Genomic DNA, 27,541 nt, shown 5'->3' with positions numbered 1-27,541 from the left:
TCTATACTTCCCCAACCCTTTAAGAAGCTAACTCTATTCTACAGGACTGTATATAAACAATGCAAGGTCAAGCTGTAGCCTCTACCCCAAAAATCTCTCCAGCTCTTCAGGAATAGTATTCACACAGAAATATTGAATAAATTATTTAACTTCACAGTATTCTAGGGCTGTCTCTTAAGATTTTAAATTGCTACTGGTAAAAAGACTTTCCTTACTTGGGAGTTCCCTATATTAAATAATAGATTACATATATACATATGTGTGTGTGTGTGTGTGTGTGCGTGCGTGTGTGTAAGCTTCTGGAATATAAGGATTATTTCATTGCACATGTTTAAGATATATTGGATTACTTGCTGTCTAGGGGAGGAAGTAGGGGGGAAGGGAGGAAGAAAAAAATTTGGAACACAAGGTTTTGCAAGGGTGAATGTAGAAAACTATCTTTGCATGTATTTTGAAATTTTTTTTTTTTTTGCTGAGGTGATTGGAGCTAAGTGACTTGCCCAGGGTCACACAGCTAGGCCACATTAAGTGTCTGAAATCATAAAGTTAGTATTTTTTTTAAAATAAGGATTATTTCATTCTTTGTGTATCCTCAGTGCCCAGCACAGTGCTTCCATCAAACAAGGTGCTAAATAAATCCTTGGTGATAGAAATATCAAAATACCTCATTGATAGTCATATAAATTGCCCTGGGGGGGGTAGGTGCTACAATTATACCCATTTTACAAAAGAGAAAACTGAGGTTGGCAGTGACCTTTCCAAGATCACAAGGGTAGTGACTGAGGCCAAATTTGAATTCAGATCTTCTTCACTCCAGGTCCAGCATTCTACCCACTATATCATCTAGCTGCCTCTAAACAACTGGACTTATTTATATACCTCTAAGATGTGTGATTTCTTCTATGTGGACACTACCTCCATTGACACAAATTGAAACTTTTACACACCTTAATATGATCATCTTCATAAATAGTTATGGCACTAAACTAAACATTACCTGGGTACCAACTTTCTGGAGATGAGTCTTTCCAAACTCAACAAGGTCCATACTCAAACAGACTATATCCCTCTTTCCACCAGAGTTTGTCTTTTGCAGGAAGGGATTTAGAGAATTCATGATCACCTCCATACTAGAATGAATCACCACAATATAACTTAATAGAAGGAACTGACACCGCATAAATTTTCTAGATAGTGCAGTGGATAGAATGTTTGGGCCTGGAATCAAAAAGACTCCTCTTTTTGAGTTCAAATCTGGTTTCAGACACATGACTGTGACCCTGGGCAAGTCATTTAAGCCTTCAGCTTCCTTATCTGTAAAATGAACTGGAGAAGGAAATGGAAAACCACAATGATATCTTTGCCATAAAATGACTAAAAAACAATTAAACAACAACATTAAATTCCCTATCCCATAACATATGAGCTAGTTCCCTAAAAATTAATTCTTCTTTCAAATTTATACACATTAAATTCTAAATGTTTTTTTATACCCTTTACATTTGCTGCTCCTAGACAAAGGCATATTTGAGAAACCTCAATAATTTGTGTCTTTTTGGTTTGGGAAATGAGATGGGTAGAGAAAACAACAACAACAACAATAATAACCTCAAGAAAGGCATTCAGACTCCTCTCCCCAGGGTTGCTTAGAAAGACAAAGAGTTCTCACATTAAGAATTTTCTTTCCTTTGAAATTTTCTTAGCACAGTTAGCAATCCTTCCCCCTAATCTTTCCTTTCAGTTCTTTCTGGAAGAATTAGTACCGTTCCCAGGGAAACGCTGCAACAATTCTGACTGTCCTCCAACGTATTCCACATCAACTCCTCTGCTCATCATGGCGGCTACCCCACCCACTCTAGATCTGTGCTTTGCTGTAGGTGTCTTCTCAGCTGCAGTTACTCTGACTGCAATACTTTCTGACAGTTTTCTGAAGCCAAGTTAATTAAGTTTCTCAGCTAAGCTTCAGATTTCTAATCCCCCACTCACTGAAATCCTATTTGGATCCTCAAGTTTCTAAAGAATTCTGGCTTTTAAAATTTTTTTAAATTTATTTTATTTATTTATTCTGTTTTATTTTCTTAATTCAACAAACATTTATTGGGCACCTACTACATGCAATAATATCAATATGTAGATAAAGCTACAGTCTAGTAGGCTTTTTGTGATTTTTTTCACTCTGCACAGGTCAGTCACAGCCCAGTATCCTATTGTAATTCCAAAAAGAGAATTCCATGACAAAATGTCTGTCATACTTCAAGTAGTGAAGAATCCATAAGACCTCAAAGCAAAATCCAATTCATATTTAGATCAGTTTTTTAATGACTCAGCCTCCTTGGCATTTGTTCATATATATCTATCTCTCAGCTTTTCTGGTTCAACTGACCTATTTTCTTTCATGAATAACAAATCTATAAAAATCTATAATGCTTCAAAAACCTGTTATAACCATAATATACAACAAAAATCTATAAAGCTTCAAAATATATTATAACCATAATATGCAACTAAAATATGAGTTGCTATCTTTGGGGAAACAAATGTAATATAGTGAATGCTGTGGAAGGGATTCTAATTCAGATTTGGATCACATTAGAGATCCTTTCCTGCTTTGTAATTTTACAATTTTGTGAAAGGAGCCTTCAACTTGGGTTCCTGAGTACATGCTCCTTATTAAACTTGTGATCTTAAACAAGCCATAACCTTAGTGTCCAAATCTGTGAAATTTCAAAAAAAAAAAAAATACTTGCACCAACTACCTCACAGAGTTGCTACTAGGATAAAAGTCAAAATAAACCCACAAGGCTTAAACTTTTTCCATGTGGCCCCTTTTCACTTAAGACATTTTTACTCAACCTCAGGTATATAAGTATATAAAATAGTTATACAAATCAAACTTTTATGATAATAAATCATAAAGAAATTTATCTTAAAAAAACTCTTTGATATACATATAATTTTACCATTTATTAAAAACAAAGGAAAAATTGCATACTAATAAGATGAATGTGTTTATTTACTTTTACACAAAGAATTAAATTAGAATATTTGACACTGTAGGATGTAAAACATTTAGAAATCTTTTTCTGTTGCCAAATTTTTCCCAACTTCCACATTCAGTTATCTACAATTTAAGATGATTTGAGATAAGATATGTAGAAAACTATTTCCTAACAGGAGTCCCTAATATCTTGCTTCATAAATTACCTAAATGTCCATAAATAGATTTCCAAAAATTCTCTTTCAACTAAGTGGACATTCTTTCTCAATTCAAGGTGTTTATTGTATTCATATGAATATAATTTTCATATGAATATCAATATTCATTTTTCTATTGTTACAGGAATTGAATATGCATTTTAGTCACTCATCTGTTTATTTGTTGTTTGTCCATAACACTGTCTCAAGTATTTAAAGTACAGTACTTTGGAGGCGGAAATCATATTTCTTTAATTCAATTTATGCAGCAAAGACATAATGATGAGGTGCAATAATTGGGGTGGGAAATCTCCTCTGGTCTGAGGTTCAGGTTCTATGTGAAAGAGTTTGCAAACCTGAAATCTGTGTGGCAAAAAGGGATTTATTGGCACTGAGAAGCCAGTTTGGTAGGAAAATAGAATATAGCAAAGGTGGGCTACACTGAGAAGAAGATATCTTAACAGTTGGCCAGATCTTGTTTAGCACATCTGAAAAGATATCTGGGCATGTAGCTATATATATTGGGGCTTGCTTTGATCTTTGGCCTGGGGGTGGGGGGTAGGGCAACTCCTGAGAAACTGATTTTCAATTCAATTCAATCCAATTTTAAATTGAATGAGATTAATAACTGGGAGTCTGAGCCACTAAGAGTTGTTTGTGGCAATTCAATGGAAGGTGACTGACCCAGATCTCCAAATGAATGAAACCACTTACTTGGGAGTTTGCAGGCTTCTGAGACCCCCAAAAGATCTTAGTTTATGTCAATATTCTGAGTATTTTCCCTTCCTGACATGCTAGAGAATATCCTTCTCCAACTCTCCAGACTTCTTAACTGCCTCCTTTCTGTCCTCTAGAGTCTAGAAATGGTAGCACTCTACTATCTTATATATCCACTATTATATATCTCCTTGCACTCTCATATATATAATAATACACAATAATATATTATGTAACATAGAATATATATTGTTATATATAACATCATTATATATTATCTATGATAATATGATGATATGTATTACATATTATATATTATATTTCCTTGTTCTCTCATGTTGGTTAAATGACCTGAGTACCTACCACTCACACTGAGACTTAATCAACGGCATCATGCACTGGAAAGAATCCTGAATTTGGAGTCATTGTTTGAACATCTGATCTTTAATTCACTAGATACAAAGCCTTCAATTCTCGCTGGTCTAGTTTTCTGACCAGTTGGTCTCTCTATTCCCTTCCAGATCTTAAAAAAAAAATTCTTGGATTTGCATATTATTAATTAGCTGTTTTGTGTACATTTGTTTTTGTTTCCCAAATTCAATTTTTAGGCTCTTCATTGGAAGAAGCCCTATGTTGCATTTCTTTTATAACTTTCTGTGGTCTACCCCAACTATCTTCTCACCAGTTATCTTGCTATCCCTGTCCTCCCTTCTTTCCCCACTTCTTTCTATTTTTGAAATTATAATTATAATTAAATGGATACTCCCATCACCACTGGGTAAGATGCATCAATCTAATCATTTCCACTCAACTTATCAGCTCAATAACATTCAAAACTAAAATATGCCCCTATGGCCACCATACTCCTTTGTACATGCAGTTGCAAAAGTTATAGGATAATTTTGAGCTTTTAAAGCTTAACTTTTCTTAATATTTTAAAAGTATACTAAGACTTCTGGAACACTGTATATTGCTTCTGCCTATTCTATTGTCTATAAGCTGTAGGCACAAGATATATCCTCTTTGAAAGTAGAAACTGTCCTTGTTTTGTCTGCAGATGCTGCCTAGTGTTCTTCTAGATATACAGTAAGTGCTCAATAAACATTTACAATATATTCAATCCCAGACTTTATATTCCCACATTAATATCCTTACTTGCCACATTAATATCTAATGAACTAAGCCTGGACAAACACTAATTCACTAAGCATTAAGAACCTACTATGTGCAAGGCACTGTACAATACACTGGGGTTTCAAAGATAAAATGTCATCATCTCTATTCTCAAAAGGCTTACATTATATTGGAAGGAAACAACATGTAAACAAATAAGTAAACATATGATAATTTAAAGAGAAAGAAACCCCTAAATGGGGTTGGTTGACAGAGAAAACTTCATGCAGTTAAGTTGAATCTTAAGAAAAGACAAAGCTTTTAAGAGAGATGAGAAGGGAGTGCATTCTGGCATGGGAAGATAAGCTGCCTATGATAAGGCAAGGAAGGGGGAGAGATAAAACGCCATGTTTGGAGTAGACCAATTTTGCTAGAAAATGGCAAAGCATATGAAGGGGGAGGAAATATTAAATAAGACCAAAAGGTAGATTGAATCCAAATTATAGCAGATTTTAAATGACAGGCTGAGGAAAAATTATATTTTATCCTAGGTACAATAGGGAGCCATTTAAGATTTTTGAGTGAGGGAATGCTATACTAAGACTCATGCTTCAAAGTAATTTTTAGCATTGTGAGGGTGGGTGAAAATGGGGAGAAACAAGAAACAGGGAGACCTAAATGAATGTAAATTCATAGCCCACAAAATCATAGTGGGCTTTAATTCTATGTAAGAGCTAGAAGTGAACCTGGAAATCATATAGTCCAGCATCCTTATATAAATGAGGAAACTAGGGCCCTAACCGATTAAGCAGTTCAACCAGGATTCAAACTCAGATGACCTGACTCCAAATATAGGGTTCTCTTCACTAAGCCACACAGTCTGAAGGAAGAAAGGAAAGAAGAGAAAGGAGTAAGATGAAAGACAGAAAGAAAACTCTGCAACAAGAGAAAGTATAATTTAAGTGACAGACCACAAATTATTGACTACTCTGGACATCAATTTCTTCATTTATGATACCTCTGAGGCTCCCAGTTTATGAGATAAGAGACAATGAAGGTCCAAGTTATAATAATAATTGTGTGAGTAGAGATCCTAGATGCTGTAATTGTAAAAATGGCAGTCAAAGATATATCCAAGGTTGCATTATTAGAGCATTCCAATTTTCTCTACCACAATTTTACTCACTGGATTTCCCCAGTTTGAAATAGATTCCCTCCTCCACTTAATCTCCAAATTCCATCTATTCTTCAAGGATCAATTCAAATCCCACTTTCTACAGGAAATCTTCCTCAAAACCTTTTAATTCCAGTGTCTTTTCCCTGATAATTATTTCCAATTTATCTTGTATATAGCTTACTTTGTATATATTAATTTGCATGTTATCTCCTTCATTAGATTGTAAGTTCCTTGAGGGCAAGGGGCTATGTTTTGATTCTTTTTGTATCCCCACTACTTAGTACTATACAGTATTTGGCACATAGGAAGTACTTACTAAACATTTACTGATTGATTGATCTCATCTCCTCATGAAGCTATTCTATATTCATCTTTGAAGCACTGACAACTTACTGATCCCCAGAAGTATCTCTAAAAACAGTAGAACAAAAATCTGAAGCTCAGGATATTACCCCTCCACCTGGGTAGCAGAGTTCAACTTTGACATAAAGTTAAAAGTCAAGAAATAGGCTGGAGAGTTGAGCAAATAAAAAAAAAAAAAAAAAAAAAGAACCTAATCATAAGTAACTGTTATGATAAGAGGGAAGATCAAGACACAAGCTCAGAAGAAGAAAATGATGACAAAACAGCTACAAGCAAAGCATAAAAGAAAAAATGTGAATTGGATATAAGCCCAACAAGAATTCCTGAAAGAGATTTAAAAGTATTTTAAAAATGAAATGAGAGGAAGAGGAAAAACCAGGAAAAGAAATGAGAACAATGCAAGAAAATTATGAAAAAAGAGTTAAAAGCTTGGTAACAGGAGCACAAAAAATACTGAAGAAAATAATAGCTTAAAAATAGAACTGGCCTAATGGGAAAAGTACAAAAATTCACCATAGAAAACAACTTCTTAAGAATTAGAACTGGATAGGTAAAAGCTGATGACTCCATGAGACATCAAGAAAGAATAAAAAAAAAAAAGTCAAAAGAATGAAGAAAAAAACAAAAGAAAAGGATAAACTACTTTATTGGAAAACAATCAGAGAGAAATAGTTTAAGAAATATTGTACTATCTAAAAGCTGTAATAAAAAAGTCTCATATTTAACTACATTAACAAAGAAATTAACAAGGAAAACTACATTGATATCCTAGAATCAGAAAGTAAAATAGAATTCAAAGGATACACCAAGCACCTCCTAAAAGTAATCCCAAAATGAAAACCATCAGGAATATTATGACCAATATCAGAGCCCTTGAGATCAAGGGGAAAATATTGCAAGCATTCAGAAAGAAGTAATTTGAATATTGTGAGGCTATAACTAGGACCACACAAGATTTAGCAGTTTCTATAATAAAGGATCAAAGGGCTTGGAATATAATACTCTAGAGAGCAAAAGTCTTGTGGATGGGGGGGAATGGATATTTAATAACATAGAGAACTTTTAAGCATTCCTGATGAAAAGATCAGAAGTGAATAGAAATTTTGACTTTCAGCTATAAGATTCAAGAGAAGTATAAAAAAGTAAACATGAAAAAGAAATCAAAAGGTAATTAATAAGGTTAAACTGATTTCATTCCTATATGAAAATAAGATACTTAAACCCCTAATAGTTTTATCATTATTAGGAAAATCAGAACAAAATTAAATAAAGAGATGAGAAAAAGGGATGCATTGAGAGAGGGAGAATGGAGAGGTATAATGAGAAAAATTATTTCAAAAAAAGAGGCATGAAAGAAAGCTTTTACAGTAGAGAAGAAGATAGGGTGGGGGATAGCAAGGAACAATTGAACCTTATTCTCAATGGAATCAGCTCAAAGTAGGAATAACATACACAGTCAATTGGATATGGAAATCTATTTTACCTTACAGGAAAAGGGGAAGAGGATAGGAGAAAATTGGATGGTACTGATACAAGGGAGGATGGATTAAGAGAGACAATAATCTGAAGCAAAACAAACTTTTAAGGAGGGATAGGGTAAAATGGGAGAGAGAGAAGATTAAATAGGAAGAAAATTAGAATAGAGGGAAATACAAATTTTGGCATTGTAATTGTGAAAGTGAATGGGATGAACTAGACCATATAATAGATGGACGAATGGATTAAAAACTAGAATCCAACAATATGTTGTTGACAAGAAACATACTTGAAACAGAAAGACACACACAGAGTGAAAATAAAGGGGTGGAAAAAAATCTATTATGCTTCAACTGAAGTTTTAAAAAAAGCAGGAGCAGCAATAATGATCTTTGAGAAAGCAAAAGACATAAACAAAGAAAACTACTTTTTGCTAAAAAATAATTTAGACAATAAAACAATATCAATACTAAATGTATAGGCACCAAATGGCTTAGCATCCAAATTCTTAAAGGAAAAGTTAAATGAGTTATAGAAGTGAATAGACATTAAATCTATACTATCAACTTTCCCCTCTCAGGATTAGATAACCTAACTAAAAAGTAAACAAGAAAGATGTTAAGGAGATGAATAGAATTTTTAAAAAGTTATGGTAGCTCTCTGGAGAAAACTGAATGGGAATAGAAAGGAGTATACTTTTTTCAACTGTACATGGAACCTTCACAGAAATTAACCATGAATTAGGATATTAAAAACCTGACAACCAAAGGTAGAAAAACAGAACTTTGAATGAATCATTTTCAGATGATAATGCAATAAAAATTATATTCAATAAAGGATCTTGGAAACAGATTAAAAATTAATTGGAAACTAAATAATTTAATCCTAAAGAAAGAGTGAATCAAAGAACAAGTCAAAGAAACAATAAGTAATTTTATTAAAGAGAATGACAACAATAAGATAATATACCAAAATTTATGGGATGTAGCCAGCACAGTACCTAGGGAAAATTTTACCTCTAAATGTTCATAACAATAAAATTGAGAAAGAGCAGATCAATGTATTTTGCATGCAACCAGAAAAATCGGAAAACCAAACAAATTTAAAATCCCCAATTAAATTCAAAATTGGAAATCTTGAAAATCAAAAATAATTAATAAAGTCAAAAGAAAGAAAATTATTGAACTAATAAATAAAACTAGAAGCTGTTTTTATGAAAAACAATAAAATGGTCAAACCATTGGTTAATTTAATTTTTAAAAAGAAAACCAAATTACCAACATTAAAAATAAAAAGGATGACTAAATAAAGATGAAATTAAAGCAATTATTACATGCTATTTTGCCCAATTACATGCCAACAAATCTAACAATCTAAATGAAGTGGATCAATATTTACAAAAAATATAATTTTATCAGATTAATAGAAGAGAAAATAGAATACTTAAATAAAGGCTAGGATGGGGAGTATAATAAAGGGTCCTTGAATATTTATTGAGTAAAGTCAATGACACTTGAAGCTTTTTGCCAACCAGACTTTTTGCTTGATCAAGTTAATTCAAATGAAATTCAATAAATATTTACTAAATCCAAACCATTATTTAACTTAAACATCCCTTTTCCTCAGAGAACACAGTGTGGTATAATGGAATGAACTTTAGCCTCCTTCTCTTTCTCCTTAAGAGAGTATATCATGTATCTCTATACACCTCTCATATTGGCTAAGATGACAGGAAAAGATAATGATTAATATTGGAGGGAATGTGGGAAAACTGGGATATTAACACATTGTTGGTGGAGTTGTGAACTGATCCAACCATTCTGGAGAGCAATTTAGAACTATGCCCAAAGGGCTTTCAACTGGGTGTACCCTTTGATCCAACAGTTTTTCTAACTGGGTCTATATGCCAAAGAGTCATAAAAAAGGGAAAAGGACCCATATGTGCAAAAATGTTTGTAGCAGCCCTTTATGTAGTGGCAAGGAACTGGAAACTTCCCATCAGTTGGGAAATGGTTAAATAAGTTATGGTATATGAATGTAATGGAATTTTATTGTTCTATAAGAAATGATCGACAGGATGATTTCAGAAAGGCCTGGAGAGATTTACATAAACTGAGTACATGAAGTGAGTAGATAGAATCAAGAGAACGTGATGATCAACTGTGATGGACTTGGCTCTTTTTAATAATGACTTTTGATGGAGAGAGCCATCTGCATCCAGAAAGAAGACTATGGGGACTGAATGTGGATTACAACATAGTATTTTCACCTTTTCCGTTGTTGTCTAGGGGAAGAGGTAGATAGAAGGGAGGGGGGAAATTTGGAACATGAGGTTTTGCAAGGATGAATGTTGAAAACTATTTTTGCAGAAACAAAAAGCTATTATCAAAGAGAGAAAAAAGACAGAGAATCAAGAGAGAGACAGACAGATAGAAAGAGACAGAGACAGAGAAAGAGAGAATATCATGAAGGGCCTAACCTGAAGCAAGTATCTACACAATACAATTTTATTTAAAAAATTAACAACAGAGATCCAAATATAGTAAATAAATTTTCCTTTCCTTCTCTCCAACATCCCATCCAAGTTTCTCTATGAATTAACTGAAGATAAGTACGCCCTCTATATTCATGGACACTTTACGTACATGCCAATTTATTACCATATAGGGATTGGACTGGTGTCTACAAAGATAAGCATTAAATACAAACTTCTGTGCTCTATTGAGAGAACAAACATTTTCAGCATTGCTGCTTTGACAAGTCACCTGATGATTAGATTTCAGTTAATAGCTAAACATATATTAAAAGCATGTCCTTAGTTACAGAAGTGGCTTGCTTCCAGGAAATGAGCTACAAAAATACTCAACAGTACACTGTGAGAAGCTGTATTTAGCTTGAAAAGGAAGACACCCCAACACTGTATCAGATATAATTAAATAATATGTGGTCCACTGCAATGATTACAATTGAATAACCTTATCATCTCAATCTTTTCAACATTAATATTTCAAACTTTATAATTGACACTAATGTTAATTTTTCTCTCCAGAAGTTGTGATTATTATCTTGTTTTACAGAATATATACACTTCTTTCCTTCATTAAAGATCTACTCTAATACTTTATGGAATTGTGGAGGCCAATTCTGAGTTCTCAAAAATTATATTAGAATCATGTCAACCTAAATAGATATTACCAAGCTGGAAAGATTTTTAGTAAGGGCTTAGGAATTGATGGTATTTATCAACTAAGCATCAGCCTAGTTAAATTTGGAGAGACTCATTATCAGATAATTTAGCTACCAAGAGACTACATTTCAGCCTCAGAAATTCTCCCTACCAAAAAGAAAAAATCACCCATCAAAGGCAAGCAGGAGCCATGATCTGGGTTAATTGAGAAAATATCCACACTAATAAAAATCATACATATCATAATGTATTTTTCCTATCCATAGCAATTAAAGGCACACTTGGAAGATAAAGTTAATGCTTCCATTCAAATTCATAATATATCTACAGAACTTCCATAAACATAAGGAGGAGGATAGATTTATTATTTCTTTGTTATAGGTAATTACTATGTAAGAAAACTTCTTTTGCAAATGAGATCAGAACCTTCTCTACAAAAGAATAAGTGATTTGCCCAGAATCAAACAGCAACTATTTCCAGCCACGGGAACCACATCTTCCTGGCTTCAAGACCAGCTCTCTATCCTCCGTATCACACTGCCTACCATTTTGCTTCCTTTTAGCAAAAAAAAAAAAAAAGAAAAGAAAAAGAAAAAGAAAAGAAAAGACACCACACTCACTAAAATCCTTCTGCAAGAAGAAATTCCAAACCAAAGAGCCTGGATTAAGGTAGACCATGAAACCCTCTGAACTGTGGTTATTATTAGGCACTGCATCCATTGTAACCCTATAGACGTCATCATGTGTTACCAGCATCTGTTGACAGATTTCATACCAGGCATATCACTGAAATGGCAAGTGTGAAGAGGGTAGCCCATAATAGAAACAATGGCATTTTATTTTTGACCTGATCCAACAAATTGTCTCATAGGACATAAATGCAGTCCGCTGTCAGGGCTGAGATCACAGTTCAATATTACATTACTGACTTGAGCAAAAGCAGAATAGGGAATTTTTTGTAAAACTTTTATCACTGTTTTTTTTTTTAATATTGATGCCCTTAGAGCTAGTTCTTATAACATATTATCTCCTATATATTTTACTAGTCTCAAGTTAAAGAAACAAAATTTTTATTATAAACTCTTTAATTACATTTAAGTTCCAAGAATGCCAGGTTTGTTCTTTAATATATACTCCCACCAAATACTTTAAAGTTGACAGATTAAAATAACTTAACTTATACCAATTCAAGCAGTTAAGTATCCCAGGACTGTTTTTTAAGAATAGTCATTACATTAAAGAATATTTTAAATGGGGTTTTAAAACTTAGTGTCCCAGATGATATGTCTGTGTTATTCAAAAATTCACATTAACACATTCAATTAATAGTAATAATAACCTATTACTTTTCTCTATTAAAATGCATCACTTGCTTAAACCAATAATTTCAAAAAAGAATTCCAAATAATTTTTTCAAAAATATGGATTTATTTATGTTCTCTTCAGCATATGGGGGGGAGCAAACTTTGAAACAAAGATTTACTGACCTACATAAACAAAACTCTGCATGAACAACTTTTTTTTTAAAAAAAGAAAATATTTACATATTACAATTCAAAACTGAGAGGCTGGAGAAAAAAAGGAGTTTATTTTCTTTGAGGGCAAAGATACCACAATCAACATGAATTCTTTGTGTAGAAAATAAGACTAAATCCATGTATTTCTTTGGTTATTCAGATTAATCTCTGGATTTACTTGTGTAAACTTGTTTTATCATTCAATTTGGAAAGCTGATTCCTAAAAACAGAATTCATTAGTTTTGCTGGCCATGATATTTTAGTTAACTAACATTTCAAGAGTTTGTATTTTTCTCACTATAATTTGTGAAAACTCTCTTAAATTTTGAAATCTTATAGTTTTCCCTCTTAAATTCAATTTCCAATTTATTAATTCCAAAGTATTTCAAATTTTAAGGTGGAAGAAAATAGTTTATACTTTGAGAATTAGGAATAGGAAATTTAGATGTAATAATTTTTTAATCAAAAAAGATCCTCTAAGAAAAAGTTTACAAAAGAAAATCGCTCAATATAAAACAGAAAGAAAATAATGTGATATTTTGTTACTTAATGGGGAAAATGTGTCAGTTATCTAAAGTGTGAATCCCTTAATGGGAGTGGAGAAGTATGAATGTAAATATGTCTTCTATTCTCATTCAATTAAATCCAGAAATATTGCTTATATCTCTATTATATGCAAAATACTATAGCTATTGGAGAGAGTAAGATACCACAATTTCTTCCCTTAAGGAGATGTAGATAAGAATGACAAATGAATTCTAAGCAAAGTGCTATTAAAATTTTGAGGAGAAAGAAATCATTTTCAAATGGGTATGGGCATAAAAAAAGGAAAGCATCTTGGAGTATCTGACCTCGAGATATTTCACAAGGAAATGGTGACTAAAAGTAAAATCCAGACATGAAGAGTAGATAATTTGTATAAATGCTCAGAATCCAATCTTTCAGGTATGCATACATTGGGAGTTGGACTTGGTAGATATATGGATGAATTAGTGAGAGAAATACAAACATGACTGAATACATACGTCATTCACTCATCCTAAAGTCAATCCCTTAGAAGGGGAAGTTCCCTCTTGCTCCACCCCTTAGAAGGAAGGAAAAACCATAAAACCATATTACTTTTATCAGGACAACGTGACCAGAGGATTTGGGTTGAGAGGTCTCTATTGGCTTGCTGAAGAATCTTCTTATCCAATAAAAGCGCCGCAGCTTTTAACCTGGTGAACATTACCTATTTGTTCCAACCAAGAGAATCAAGAATGTTCCACTGGATCAGACAGCAGCCAACCAGAATGGAGAGGCAGAGTCAGTGTTTTTAGAATCTGGCTGACTCCTCTGTCCCCGGTGTTTACCTCAATGAACTATATTTAAATAGTGTAATAAAATGTCTTTTCACTGAATAATACTACCTGGTCCTAATATAGAATCTCTCTCCAAGGGGCTTGCACTCAAAGACATCTTTTAACTTTTGAGAGTATCTTTCTGAAAAAAGAGCTAAAGCAGAGAGCCCAGTTATCCTATTATTGGTATTAATAGACAATACTTTATCGATGATTCCAGCTTACTTTGTACAATGATTAAAGTTTTCCTCACAATAACCCTGTAAGGTGATTATTAACTGGAAGGAGGAGACTAATAAAACTTCTATATAAAAAGTGACCATAGTTCCTCTGCTAAGGTCAAAGAACTGGTTTGAGATTTCCCCCCCTACAATATACTTAAAACATTTTAGTATTATTCCCCCCAACAACTTTTCTTTCCACATATAAGCTATTAAAGCTTAAAATCGCACTAAGAGCTTTGGGATACGCTATATTTTGTATGTATGTGTCGATTATATATTGCACACACACATACACGCCCACACAATACACAATAATGTTTCCATCTCTGAAAATGGATTCCTTTCTAAGCATCCCTCCGGGATGGGAATAAGAAAGGTCGTGATAATACCTAACTCTGGGACAGGCAGAAAGATATCCCCCGCAGATCCCAGGTTCTTCTTTGGGGTGGGGGGGGAGGGTCTGCGCTGTAGCCTAGACATAAGGGACACCTTAGGGCCACGGCGGCGCCCGATTCCTTTGGCTGACCTTTCTCTGCTGTTTCTCCCAGGCGGGGTCCAGGAGCAGGTCCCGGTCCCATTCTTCCTCTTGGATCATGTATTCGTCATCTTCGTAGACGTAGTTGTACTGCACACCTGGCTCTATCTGGTTCATGGCGCTCAGGTTGGCTCACCTTCTTCGCAACGAGAAATACGCGCTGGGGCGGCTCCGAGAGCAACTCAGCCGGAGGACAGACGAGGGAGGTGGCAGGGCTCTCTCCCTTCTCGGAAGGCGCAGCTTACTTGGGAATCCGAGTTCTTGGAGGACGGGGACTTAGTGACACTGAGAAGCCCCGGGTGCACTCTACGTCGGGCCGGCTGGGCAGGTGGAAGGTGGCGGGATCGTTGAGCAAGCTACCTGTGTGCAAGTTGACCTTCGCGCGCGCCCCACTCGCGACTGCACGAGCCTTGCCTCAGCGGATGAGTCTCCAGCGAGCACCAGCTCAGGCTCGGAACCAGGACCGCGGCTGCTTAATATCCCCGCCACCTGTCACGTGGGTCAGCACAGACCGCGCCTGCTCCCCTTCCCCACCCCAAATACCACCACCCCCTTCATCCCACCCCTTTGCTCTCAGTCCTTCCAGAGCTCTAGCGCTGTCTCCCTCCCCACGCATAGACATCCCACCTCCGCTTCTCCTTTCCCTTTGCTCCCCAGTCTTCTCTCTTTTCTCCAGCTTCCCACGCCACGATCTTTGTGTGTCTCTTGTAAAGTAAAGCTTTTTCAGCAGCTCGCTCCCCATCCTTCAAGCCTTATCAGTCCCCTTCACGCCCGCCCCACCTATCCCTTGATTTTGTGGAGCTGGGTGCAGAGGTGGAAGTGCAGGACATTAATGGTCTGTGGTGTGATTTTACAACTCCTCCATCCCAGTCTCCTACAGCTACTGTTATCTTGGGAACTTTATTTCTCACGAAAAGGAGAGAAACCTAGCCTTCCCACGCCTCCTTTAATCACACCCCCCCCTCCTTTTTTCCCCACTGGCCTCCATCTCGATCTTTTCTGACCCTGGAGTGAAGACTACCTTTTTAAAGGTGTGACACACTCCTCTGAAAATGCCTCATCTGCTTCTGCATCTGCTACTCTCTAGTCAGAGAACTGTGCCCTAATACCCAGTTCGCAATCATCTAGACTTAGATTTCTTTCTTTAAAAACTCAAAAAAAAAAAAAAAAAAAAAAAAACTTATAATGGCCTCAGTGACTTGTGAATTCCTAAAGATACAACCACAAAATGGTATTTCCGGTATCTAGTTAAAATTTTGGAGTTGAATTTCTAATTCAAGACTTGGCCAATCAAGTTAAACTGAGATTCAGATTTTTAAAAGTAGAGATTCAGTGGAACTGGCTTGGATCCTGATACTACCTTTATGCTAGTTGGCAAGCTATTTTATATCTGTAGTCTTCAGCTTTCTCATCTGTAAAATGAGGTATGATCCTAGGGAGACTGGAAGAGTGATATTTGACCTGCTACTCATATATTTTCCAGTGACTGACAATATAGGCGCTAACAAGGCTGCTGAATTTCTCTACTGGAAATGTTTGACTCCTTTATGTGCCATAATAGACTGTCTTTGCACCTGTCATTGAAGTGCTAACTCTGTCCTGCCTTTTAAACACATAAAAGAACTACTAGGAATGGGTCAGGAACAACCATGGAATCTGCTAGGAGCTTTGAACAAATGTTCAAGGGTTACTTCAGAGCAGTCATCTCATTGGTATATTCAACTTACTGGGAAACTAAAGTGACTTGTTTTATCGAGTCTGCACAATTAAACCGAAAAACATGGTAACTTATTACTTCTTTTCTTTTTTAAAGGAGAGTAGTTAAGTTTTTATATCAATTGTCTTTGATTTAGAGATTAACAAAAAACAACCCACCTCTAATCAGCAAATGCATCATTATCATGTCTTTCAGCATATAATTATAGGAATAAGTGACTAATATTTTCCTGGCAAGAAATTCTTAAATTAATAATGATATTTTTAATTTAAATAATTCATTTTATTTTTAAAGTTTCATCAATATTCCATGTTATTGTTCTTATTTGACAAGGTTATGTATACCTATCATAACAAAATTCACATTTTTTTGATATTTTGTTTTCATATTACCTTTATTTCCATATGTAACCCTTTTCATCCTTCAGAAAACGAACAGCTATATCAAAGAATACAAAAGAAAGAGAAAAGAAGCTGTTTACCACAAGTACCTACACAGGAATTAAGGAGTCTGCCAAGATATTCAGTGTTCCATATCCATAGTTGTTTACCTCTTCAGAGAAGAGCAGATAAAGAATTATCTCTTTCTTCTTCATGGCTAATCTTATCTATTATAATTATGTTAAGTTTGGCATTTTTGCTGTTCTTTTCATTTGCACTGTTGCCATCATTGTATATATTTAATTATTGACTGTTTATATCTCTGTATCAGTTCATAAATCTTCCCATGCGTCTATGTATTCTTCATATTTAAATCATCTATTTTAATCAAATATTTTTGAGTAATTTTATTTAATTGAGGATCAAGACTACACTGTTGACTAGCAACTTGGGAAGATTTGGGACATGTCATTTGGGTTTACCTCAAAGTTCCCACTTATTGACATTCTGTTCATTCTTCAAGACTTAATCTAAATGCCTTCTTTGGTCACATTCCAGAAGAGATCTCTTCCTTTTCCCCCTCTTTAGTGCTTAAATGGAATCATTCACACGTTGTTCTCATTTTAGCTATTTAGAACAGTCCTCACTCCTACTTGATTCTAAGCTCCTGGAAGGCAGGGACTAGGGAAGTGGATATAGTATGATGGAAAACCTGCTAATTCTGGAATTAGAGAATCTGGATTCAGTTCCTACCTTTATCACTATTTATGTGTCTAAATACAGTCAACATCCCTAGACTTCAGTTTTCTCATTTGTAAAATGTGAAGGTTGGCCTAGATAATTAAGTGGCCTAAAATTTCTTTCAACTCTAGATTTATAATTCTGTGTTTTGTACAGTTTGATCTTGATACAGTACTTTTTATAAAGTAGTCACTCAATAAATATTTATTGAATGATACAATAGATGACTAAATGAACAAACAGATATAATTGTGCAGTCAGGTTAGCAATGAAAACTTATGTGCAGGCACTCTTTGAGTGCATTAACAGACACAAGTAAGAATTTTTCAAGAGCCTAGACATATTAGCATTCTAAGAGATTAAGTGACTCAGTTGAGGTCACCTAAACCAAAGAATAACAGCTAAAAATAGAAGGCAATCCTCCACATATACAGACTCTTCTGACCTTCCTACAGCTCAGTTTCCTATAAGTTTCCTCCCTAAACCTATATATAATCAATGCTTACCACAAAAAAAGGAGAGAGGGTTTCACATCTAAGAACTATGGTCAGACCCTACAATCTCTCATTTAAAAATTTTTGAAATGTCATCATATGTTACCCTTTATTCTTTAAAATAGATTTTAGATATTTTCTTCAAAATGTTCAAGCTGTTCAGAAATCAGAGCCCCAGACACAAGGTATTGGAGGATCATTTGAGAGAGGGAAAGGGGGAAAGAGAAAATGATGGGGATTCTCAGATGAGGATTTAGAAAGAAACTATTGTGAGAATGAGTAGTGGTGAAAGATAAATTACTGGATTTAAACTCCTTAGGATTCAAATAAAAAGTTAGATATGGATTTCTGTCACTGTAAGTTTTCTTGGATCTAGGCTGAATTGGCAGTTCCCCTTTCTTAACTTAACTTAACCAGCCCTAGGGATTGATCCACCTGTTTCCCTTTCCCTTTTTACCACCTGCTACTTTCAATTAAAGTTTCTCTCTTAGCTCACTGAAGAATAAGAAACACAGATTTACTCCCACTTAACCATGAAGGAAGCACGTAGTGCCCTGGAAAAAAATTGAGGCTTTCATTAATAAAATAATTTTTTTCTTTTAATTTAGATTTTGCAAAGTTTGATACCTAAACCAGGTAGATCGAAAACTGAGAAAGAAAACTATAGACCAATTTCCTTAATGAATATTGATGCTAAAATCTTAAATAAGATATTAGCAAATAGACTTCAGAAAATCATCCCCAGGATAATACACTATGACCAAGTGGGATTTATACCAGGAATGCAGGGCTGGTTTAATATTAGGAAAACTATTAATATAATTGACCATATTAATAATCAAATTAATAAAAACCATATGATCATCTCAATAGATGCAGAAAAGGCATTTGATAAAATCCAACATCCATTCCTACTAAAAATGCTTGAGAGTATAGGAATAAATGGACTATTCCTTAAAATAATAAGGAGCATATATTTAAAACCTTCAGTAAACATCATATGTAATGGTGATAAACTAGAACCTTTCCCTGTAAGATCAGGAGTGAAACAAGGTTGCCCACTATCACCATTACTATTCAATATAGTACTAGAAACTCTAGCCTTGGCAATAAGAGCCGAGAAAGAGGTCCAAGGAATTAGAGTAGGAAATGAAGAAATCAAATTGTCACTTTTCGCAGATGACATGATGGTATACTTAGAGAACCCCAAAGACTCTGCTAAAAAGCTATTAGAAATAATTCAGAATTTTAGCAAAGTCGCAGGATACAAAATAAATGCACATAAATCCTCAGGATTTTTATACATTACCAACACAATCCAACAGCAAGAGATACAAAGAGAAATTCCATTCAAAATAACAGTCGATAGTATAAAATATTTGGGAATATATCTACCAAAGGAGAGTCAGGAATTATATGAGCAAAATTACAAAACACTTGCCACAAAAATAAAGTCAGATTTAAATAATTGGAAAGACATTCAGTGTTCTTGGATAGGCCGAGCGAATATAATAAAGATGACAATACTCCCCAAACTAATCTATTTATTTAGTGCTATACCAATCAGACTCCCAAGAAACTTTTAATGACCTAGAAAAAATAACAACAAAATTCATATGGAAGAATAAAAGGTCGAGAATTGCAAGGGAACTAATGAAAAAAAAGTCAGAGGAAGGTGGTCTAAGTGTACCTGATTTAAAGCTATATTATAAAGCAACAGTCACCAAAACCATTTGGTATTGGCTAAGAAATAGACTAGTTGATCAGTGGCATAGGTTAAGTTTACAGGGCAAGATAGTGAATAAAAATAGCAATCTAGTGTTTGACAAACCCAAAGATCCCAAATTTTGGGATAAGAATTCATTATTTGACAAAAACTGCTGGGAAAACTGGAAATTAGTATGGCAGAAACTAGGCATGGACCCACATTTAACACCACATACTAAGATTAGATCAAAATGGGTCCAAGATTTAGGCATAAAGATCGAAATCATAAATAAATTGGAGGAACATGGGATGGTTTACCTCTCAGACTTGTGGAGGAGGAAGGAGTTTGTGTCCAAGGGAGAACTAGAGACCATTATTGATCACAAAATAGAACATTTTGATTACACCAAATTAAAAAGTTTCTGCACAAACAAAACTAATGCAAACAAGATTAGAAGGGAAGTAACAAATTGGGAAAAAATTTTTACAGTTAAAGGTTCTGATAAAGGCCTCATCTCCAAAATATACGAGAATTGACTTTAATTTATAAGAAATCAAGCCATTCTCCAATTGATAAATGGTCAAAGGATATGAACAGACAATTTTCAGATGATGAAATTAAAACTATTTCCACTCATATGAAAGAGTGTTCCAAATCACTATTGATCAGAGAAATGCAAATTAAGACAACTCTGAGGTATCATTACACACCTGTCAGATTGGCTAAGATGACAGGAACAAATAACGATGAATGTTGGAGGGGCTGTGGGAAAACTGGGACACTGATGCATTGTTGGTGGAGTTGTGAAAGAATCCAACCATTCTGGAGAGCAATCTGGAATTATGCCCAAAAAGTTATCAAAATGTGCATACCCTTTGACCCAGCCATACTACTACTGGGCTTATACCCCAAGGAACTACTAGAGAAGGGAAAGGGACTTTATGTGCCAAAATGTTTGTGGAAGCCCTTTTCATAGTGGCTAGAAGCTGGAAGATGAATGGATGTCCATCAATTGGAGAATGGTTGGGTAAACTATGGTATATGAATGTTATGGAATATTATTGTTCTATAAGAAATGACCAACAGGAGAAATACAGAGAGGCTTGGAGAGACTTACATCAACTGATGCTGAGTGAAACGAGCAGAACCAGAAGATCATTATACACTTCAACAATGATACTGTACGAGGATGTATGCTGATGGAAGGGGATTTCTTCAACATAGAGAAGAGTTAATCCAATTCCATTTGATTAATGATGGACAGAAACAGCTACATCCAGAAAAGGAACACTGGGAAATGAATGTAAACTGTTATTTTTACCTTCTGAATCCAATTCTTCCTGTGCAACAAAAAATTCGGTTCTACACACATATATTGTATCTAAATTATACTGTAATATATTTAACATATGTAAGACTGCTTGCCATCTGGGGGAGGGGGTTGGGGAAGGAAGGGAAAAAATCTGAATAGAAGTGCAAGGGATAATGTTGTAAAAAATTACCCATGCATATGTACTGTCAAAAAATGTTATAATTATAAAATAAAATAAAAAATTAAAAAAAAAAGATTTTGCAAAGTTGCCTAAGAGTATCTATCTAATGGTCTTTAAAGAGCATAAGGCAGCATTATAGTTGTGGAAATGTATATAGAAGAATTGTACATGTTTAGCATATATTGGATTGCTTTGCCATCTAAGGGAGGGGGTGGGGAGAAGGTAGGAGAAAAAAAATTTGGAACAAGGGATTTTCCAGGGACAAATGCTGAAAACTATGCATATATTTTGAAGATTAAAAAAAAAGTTTAAAAAAAAGAGCACAAAGGATTGAAGTAATATTCATTAAGTGCCTACTAAGTAATAGTGATATAAAAAAAGGGAAAAGATAGTCCCTGCCTTCAAGAAGCTTGCAGTCTACTGGAGGTGGGGGGAGACAACATGCAAACAAATATAAGAAGCAAGCTATACACAAAATAAATAGGAAATAATTAAGAGAAGAAAGATACTAGAATAGTAGGAGTTGGAGAAGGCTTCCTGTTTTAAGTTGGGACTTAAGGAAAGTCAGTAATGGAGCCATGGAGGGAGAGCTGGAAAAGACAAGAAAAAACATTTCCCTAGTCCATCCTTAATTTTCATATGACAAAAATGAGGCCCAAAGAGGTCACCCAGCTAGTTAGAGCAGAGTTAGGATTAGTCCACATTTTTTTCTTCTTTTTTTCTTGTTATTTTATTTTTTTATTTTATAATTATAACTTTTTTTTGACAGTACATATGCATGGGTAATTTTTTACAACATTATCCCTTGCACTCACTTCTGTTCTGATTTTTCCCTTCCTTCCCTCCATCCCTTCCCCTAGATGGCAGGGAGTCTTATACATGTTAAATATGTTATAGTATATCCTAGATACAATATATGTGTGCAGAACCAAATTTCTTGTTGCACAGGAAGAATTGGATTCAGAAGGTAAAAATAACCTGGGAATAAAAACAAAATGCAAACAGTTTATACTCATTTCCCAGTGTTCCTTCTCTGGGTATAGCTGATTCTGTCCATCATTGATCAACTGAACTGAATTAGATCTTCTCTATGTTGAAGATATCCACTTCCATCAGAATACATCCTCATACAGTATTGTTGTTGAAGTGTATAGTGATCTCCTGGTCCTGCTCATTTCACTCAGCATCAGTTCATTTAAGTTTCTCCAAGCCTCTCTGGTAATTTCTTACAGAATAATAATATTCCATAACATTCATATACCACAATTTGCCCAACCATTCTCCAATTTATGGACATCCATTCATCTTCCAGTTTCTAGCCACTACGAAAAGAGCTGCCACAAACATTTTGGCACATACAAGTCCCTTTCCCTTCTTTAATATTTCTTTGGGATATAAGCCCAGTAGTAGCACTGCTGGATCAAAGGGTATGCACAGTTTGATAACTTTTTGGGCATAGTTCCAGATTGCTCTCTAGAATGGTTGGATTCTTTCACAACTCTACCAACAATGCATCAGTGTCCCAGTTTTCCCACATCCCCTCCAACATTCATCATTATTTGTTCCTGTCATCTTAGCCAATCTGACAGGTGTGTAGTGTTATCTCAGAATTGTCTTAATTTGCATTTCTCTGATCAATAGTGATTTAGAACACTCATATGAGTGGAAATAGTTTCAATTTCATCATCTGGAAATTGTCTGTTCATATCCTTTGGATTGGTCCACATTTTGAAGGAAAAGGTAGATGCTTCTTATACAGAGAAGTGATATTGATAGTCATGTGCTTTAGGAATGTCTATTTGGCAGCGCTATAGAGAAAGGATGGTAGAAAAGAGACTTCATTCTTCTCTAGGCTACACACTTGACTTTACAGACTTTTTCTACCATGCCACAGAAATCTCTTCACTATGAAAACTCACATTTTCCCTGGACTTCACACACCCCTTGTCCGTCGAAGCTAGTTATATCATCACTCCTCTCTAGGCTGTACTTCTGACCCTTAGAATTTTCACAACTTAGCCCCTTCCATCTCCCTAGCTAAACTGCTCTTGTCCCTTACTGTTTCAGATTTCTTTTATGCATTTTCTTCCCCTATCAGAATGCTAACTTACTGAGGTCAGAGATAGTCTTTATAATTATATTTATATTCTCCTTACTTAGTATAATGTCTGAAATATAGTGTTTAATAAATGCTTCCTGATATGACTTAAGACAAAGAATTTTTATTCTTTTTAAAATTTTATTTAAAAACAGAATAAGAAGAAAAGAAAAACAAAATTAAAAAATAAGAGAACATTGTCATGTTCTCAGCAGAGCATCAGGGAGGATTAAAAATAAATATTTATCAACAAATTACCAAATCAAGAAAGTATGTGTATATATACGTGTGTGTGTGTGTATATATATATATATATATGTTAATAAAAGAAATGTATATTCATGAGTGGCCATCCTTTACTTCTTTGTAGGTTGTTTTTTGTTCTCTGTTGCATACATTTTTACTTAATTCTTTTTTCCCCTTTTACTGCCAACACTTCCTCTGAGCAAGCTATGGTTAAGAAAGGCTATAGTTATGTGTATATATATGTGTATATATATATATACATATATATATATGTATATATATATATATATACACACACACACACACATACATACACAAACATATATTTCCTTCCCTGCTGATCTTTGCTTTAATTCTACACCTTAACTTGCCTTGCTATTACTTAACCTCCTTCCATCCATGGATCCTTCCCTTGTCTTCTTCCCTTATCCTTTGCTTGCTAGTCTGCCCATCCCTCTCCTCTTATTTCTTTATAGATTTTGGAGGGTGCTATATCCTTCGTGATATATATATATATATATATATATATATATATATATATATATATATATATATATATATGTATATAGTCTTGCCTATTTAACCTTTTCTTGATGTGAGTAGGTTTTCAAAACTATGAACTCTCTTTCTCTAAAGCCTCCATCTATTGTTTCTCTGTATTTCATTTTTATGAATAACTACTATTTTTACCTAAAACTCTGCCCCAATCTTTCTTTTGAACTACCCCATTGCTGATGTCAATCTTACTATATGGTATGCATTTCCCATGTAAAAAAATCATAAGCAACTTGTCCATGTTAATAAATTGATCTTTGATATTGACTCTTATATGTGAAATTTTGTATTGAGTTCAGACTTGGTTAATAGAAAGTCCAGAAAATCTGAAAGTCTATTGAATATACATCTTTTCTCATTCAATATTTTGGATAATTTTTCTGGGTTTTTGGCCACAGGCTTTTGATTTTTATTTTTGATTGCTAGTATATATGATTTCATGATCTATGGTCTTTTATTGTGGCTGCTGCTAAATCCTATACAATTCTAATTGTAGCTCCAGCATATTTGAATTTTTTCTTACTTGTTTCTTGAAAAATTTACTCTTTGATCTGGGGGTTTCAAAATTGGGCAATAATATTCCTGTGTGTTTTCCACAAAGGATCTCATTGAGGTGATGGTTGGTGATTTTTTTCTATTTCTACTTTACCCTCATGTTTTTTGGATAATTTTCTTGGATTATTTCTTGCATTACTGTGTCAAAGTTCTTTCTTTGGGTCACAGCTTTCAGGTAATCCAATTATTTTTATACTTTCTTTTCTTTATTTGTTCTCCAAGTCTGTCATTTTTCTTATGAGATGTTTCATATTCTTTATACTCTCTTTTGTTATTTCTTGGTTTTTCATAGCTTCACTGGCTTTCCCTTGCCCAATGATTTTCAGAGTTATTTCCATCTTTAAGTCTTTATCTCCTTTTCTAATTAGTTAACTTTTTTATAATCTTCTTGTTTTTCTTTGTTTTTTTGTTGTTGTTGTTGTTGTTGTTGTTGTTTTGGTTTGGTTTGGTTTGGTTTTCCTCAATGCCTCTTATTTGATTTAAATTTTTTTTATTCTTTTATACATTTGCTCTGGGCAAGGAGTCATTTAACATTACTCTTTGGAGTAGAAGAAACTTTTTTTATTTCAGTGTCCTCCTTTGAAAATAAACCTTGGTCTTTCCTGTTCCCACAGTAAATTTCTATGGTGAGTTTTTTATTCTTTGCTGGTTCTTTTTTTAAAATAAGAGATATTATTTCTAGTCATATGAAAAGATACTCTAAATCAGCATTAATCAGAGAAATGCAATTCAAGACAACTCTAAGATGCCATTACACACCTCTCAGATTGGCTAAGATGAAAGGAAAGGACAATGACGAATGCTGGAAGGGATGTGGGGAAACTGAGATACTAGTACATTCCTAGTGGAGTTGTAAACTGATCCAATCATTCTGGAGAGCATTTTGGAACTATGCTCAAAAGGCTATCAAACTGTGCAAAATGAACAATGTCTCCATTGAGGTTATATCCCAAAGAATTCTTAAAGGGAAAGGGACCCACATGGGCAAAAATATTTGTGGCAGCCCTTTTTATAGTGGCAAGAAACTGGAAACAAAGTAGATGCCCATCAGTTGGAGAATGGCTGAATAAATTATGGTATATGAATGTTATGGAATCTTATTGTTCTATAAGAAATGATCAGCAGGATGATTTCAGAGAGGCCTGGAGAGACTTTTTAAAATTAATTTTATAATTATGCATTTTTGACAGTATATATGCATGAGTAATTTTTTTATAACATTATCCCTTGTATTCATTTTTCCAGATTTTCCCCTCCCTCCTTCTACTCCCTCCCCTAGATGACAGGCAATCTCATACATTTTACATGTGTTACAGTATAACCTAGATAATAATATATGTGTGTAAATCCAATTTTCTTGTTGCACATTAAGTATTGGATTCAGAAGGTATAAGTAACCTGGGTAGATAGACAGTAGTGCTAACAGTTTACATTCACTTCCCAGTGTTCTTTCTCTGGGTGTAGTTGTTTCTGTCCATCATTGATCAGCTGGAAGTGAGTTGGATCTTCTTTATGTTGAAGATATCCACTTCCATCAGAATACATCTTCATACAGTAGTGTTGTTGAAGTGTATAGTGATTGTCTGGTTCTGCTCATTTCACTCAGCATCAGTTCATGCAAGTCTTGGCCTGGAGAGACTTAAATGAACTGATGCTAAGTGAAATGAGCAGAACCAGGAGATCATGGTACACAGAAATAGCAAGATTATACAATGATCAATTCTGATGGATGTGGCACTTCTCAACAATGAGAAGATTCAGACAAGTTCCAATGATCTTGTGATGAAGAGAGCCTTCTACACCTGGAGAAAGGACTGTGGGAATGACTGTGGAGCACAACATAGCATTCTCATTCTTTTTGTTGTTGTTTGTTTGCATTTTATTTTCTTTCTCATTTTTTTCTTTTTGATTTGATTTGTCTTGTGCAGTAAGATAATTGTATAAATATGTATGCATATATAATATATTATGTGTACATAATAATAATATATTTTATATTAACATATTTTACCATGTTTAACATATACTGAATTACTTGCTATCTAGAGGAGGAGGTGGGGAGAAGGGGGGAAATTGAAACACAGGGTTTTGTAAGGGTTAATGTTTAAAAAAATTATCCATGCATATCTTTTGAAAATTAAAAAGCTTTAATAATAAACAAACAAACAAATAGATAGATAAATAAAACCCCATTCCTTAAGCAGTTCATGAGGTGAAAGCATCTATGATTCCTTCTGAGGCTCCAGCCAAACCCAGCTGGCCCTAGGGGTCCTAACTTGGTGTTTCTTCAGAGATAGCCTGGATGTATTTGCACTTTAAACTGGTTAATCTGCCACCTGAGGTCTTTCTTTGGATCTTATTGGTTGTGCCTGAAAAACCCCTGTTATGGCCCAAGTCTTCTTGATTTTTCACCAGTCTATATTCACTCTGAGGCACAAATTTGCTCTATCTGTGCAGAAAATCTGGAGTGCTTGAAATTTACCAACCTTCTCTGCTATCTTCCCAGAATCCTCCCAAAAGAATAAATTTAGAAGGCCATTAATAATAATCCAGGCAAAAAGTCATAAAAGAGGTCACAACCAATGTGATGGCCATATGTACTGAGAAAAAATAGACAGTTGTTAGCAGTGAAATTAGGGTTTTATATGTAGATAGTGGAGTCTTTTACATATAAATAACAACTGAAACCATGGGAGTGGATCATGTCAGC

General features: G+C 34.5%; 1 protein-coding gene across 6 annotated transcripts in view; it reads right to left on the bottom strand.

Annotated features, from left to right (window-relative positions):
* Positions 1-15,313, bottom strand: part of ACTN2 (actinin alpha 2) — an 83,669-nt gene extending 68,356 nt beyond the window's left edge. Inside the window, exon 1 of one of the 6 annotated variants that reach the window (XM_074262485.1) lies at positions 14,836-15,313. In XM_074262485.1, the coding sequence (XP_074118586.1) occupies positions 14,836-14,961 (126 nt within the window). In that variant the 5' untranslated portion in view covers positions 14,962-15,313. Of the gene's footprint in view, positions 1-11,792; positions 11,859-14,809 lie in introns of those variants that run through there. The other 5 variants (XM_074262486.1, XM_074262487.1, XM_074262488.1 and 2 more) reach the window with 5 other exon arrangements.
* Positions 15,314-27,541: the final 12,228 nt, after the last annotated feature.

The sequence above is a fragment of the Sminthopsis crassicaudata genome, chromosome 4 (assembly GCF_048593235.1).
Source record: "Sminthopsis crassicaudata isolate SCR6 chromosome 4, ASM4859323v1, whole genome shotgun sequence".
Classification (NCBI taxonomy): Eukaryota; Metazoa; Chordata; class Mammalia; order Dasyuromorphia; family Dasyuridae; genus Sminthopsis; species Sminthopsis crassicaudata.
The sequence above is the reverse complement of the archived record's forward strand: the minus strand, read 5'-3'. Positions and strand labels throughout refer to the sequence as shown.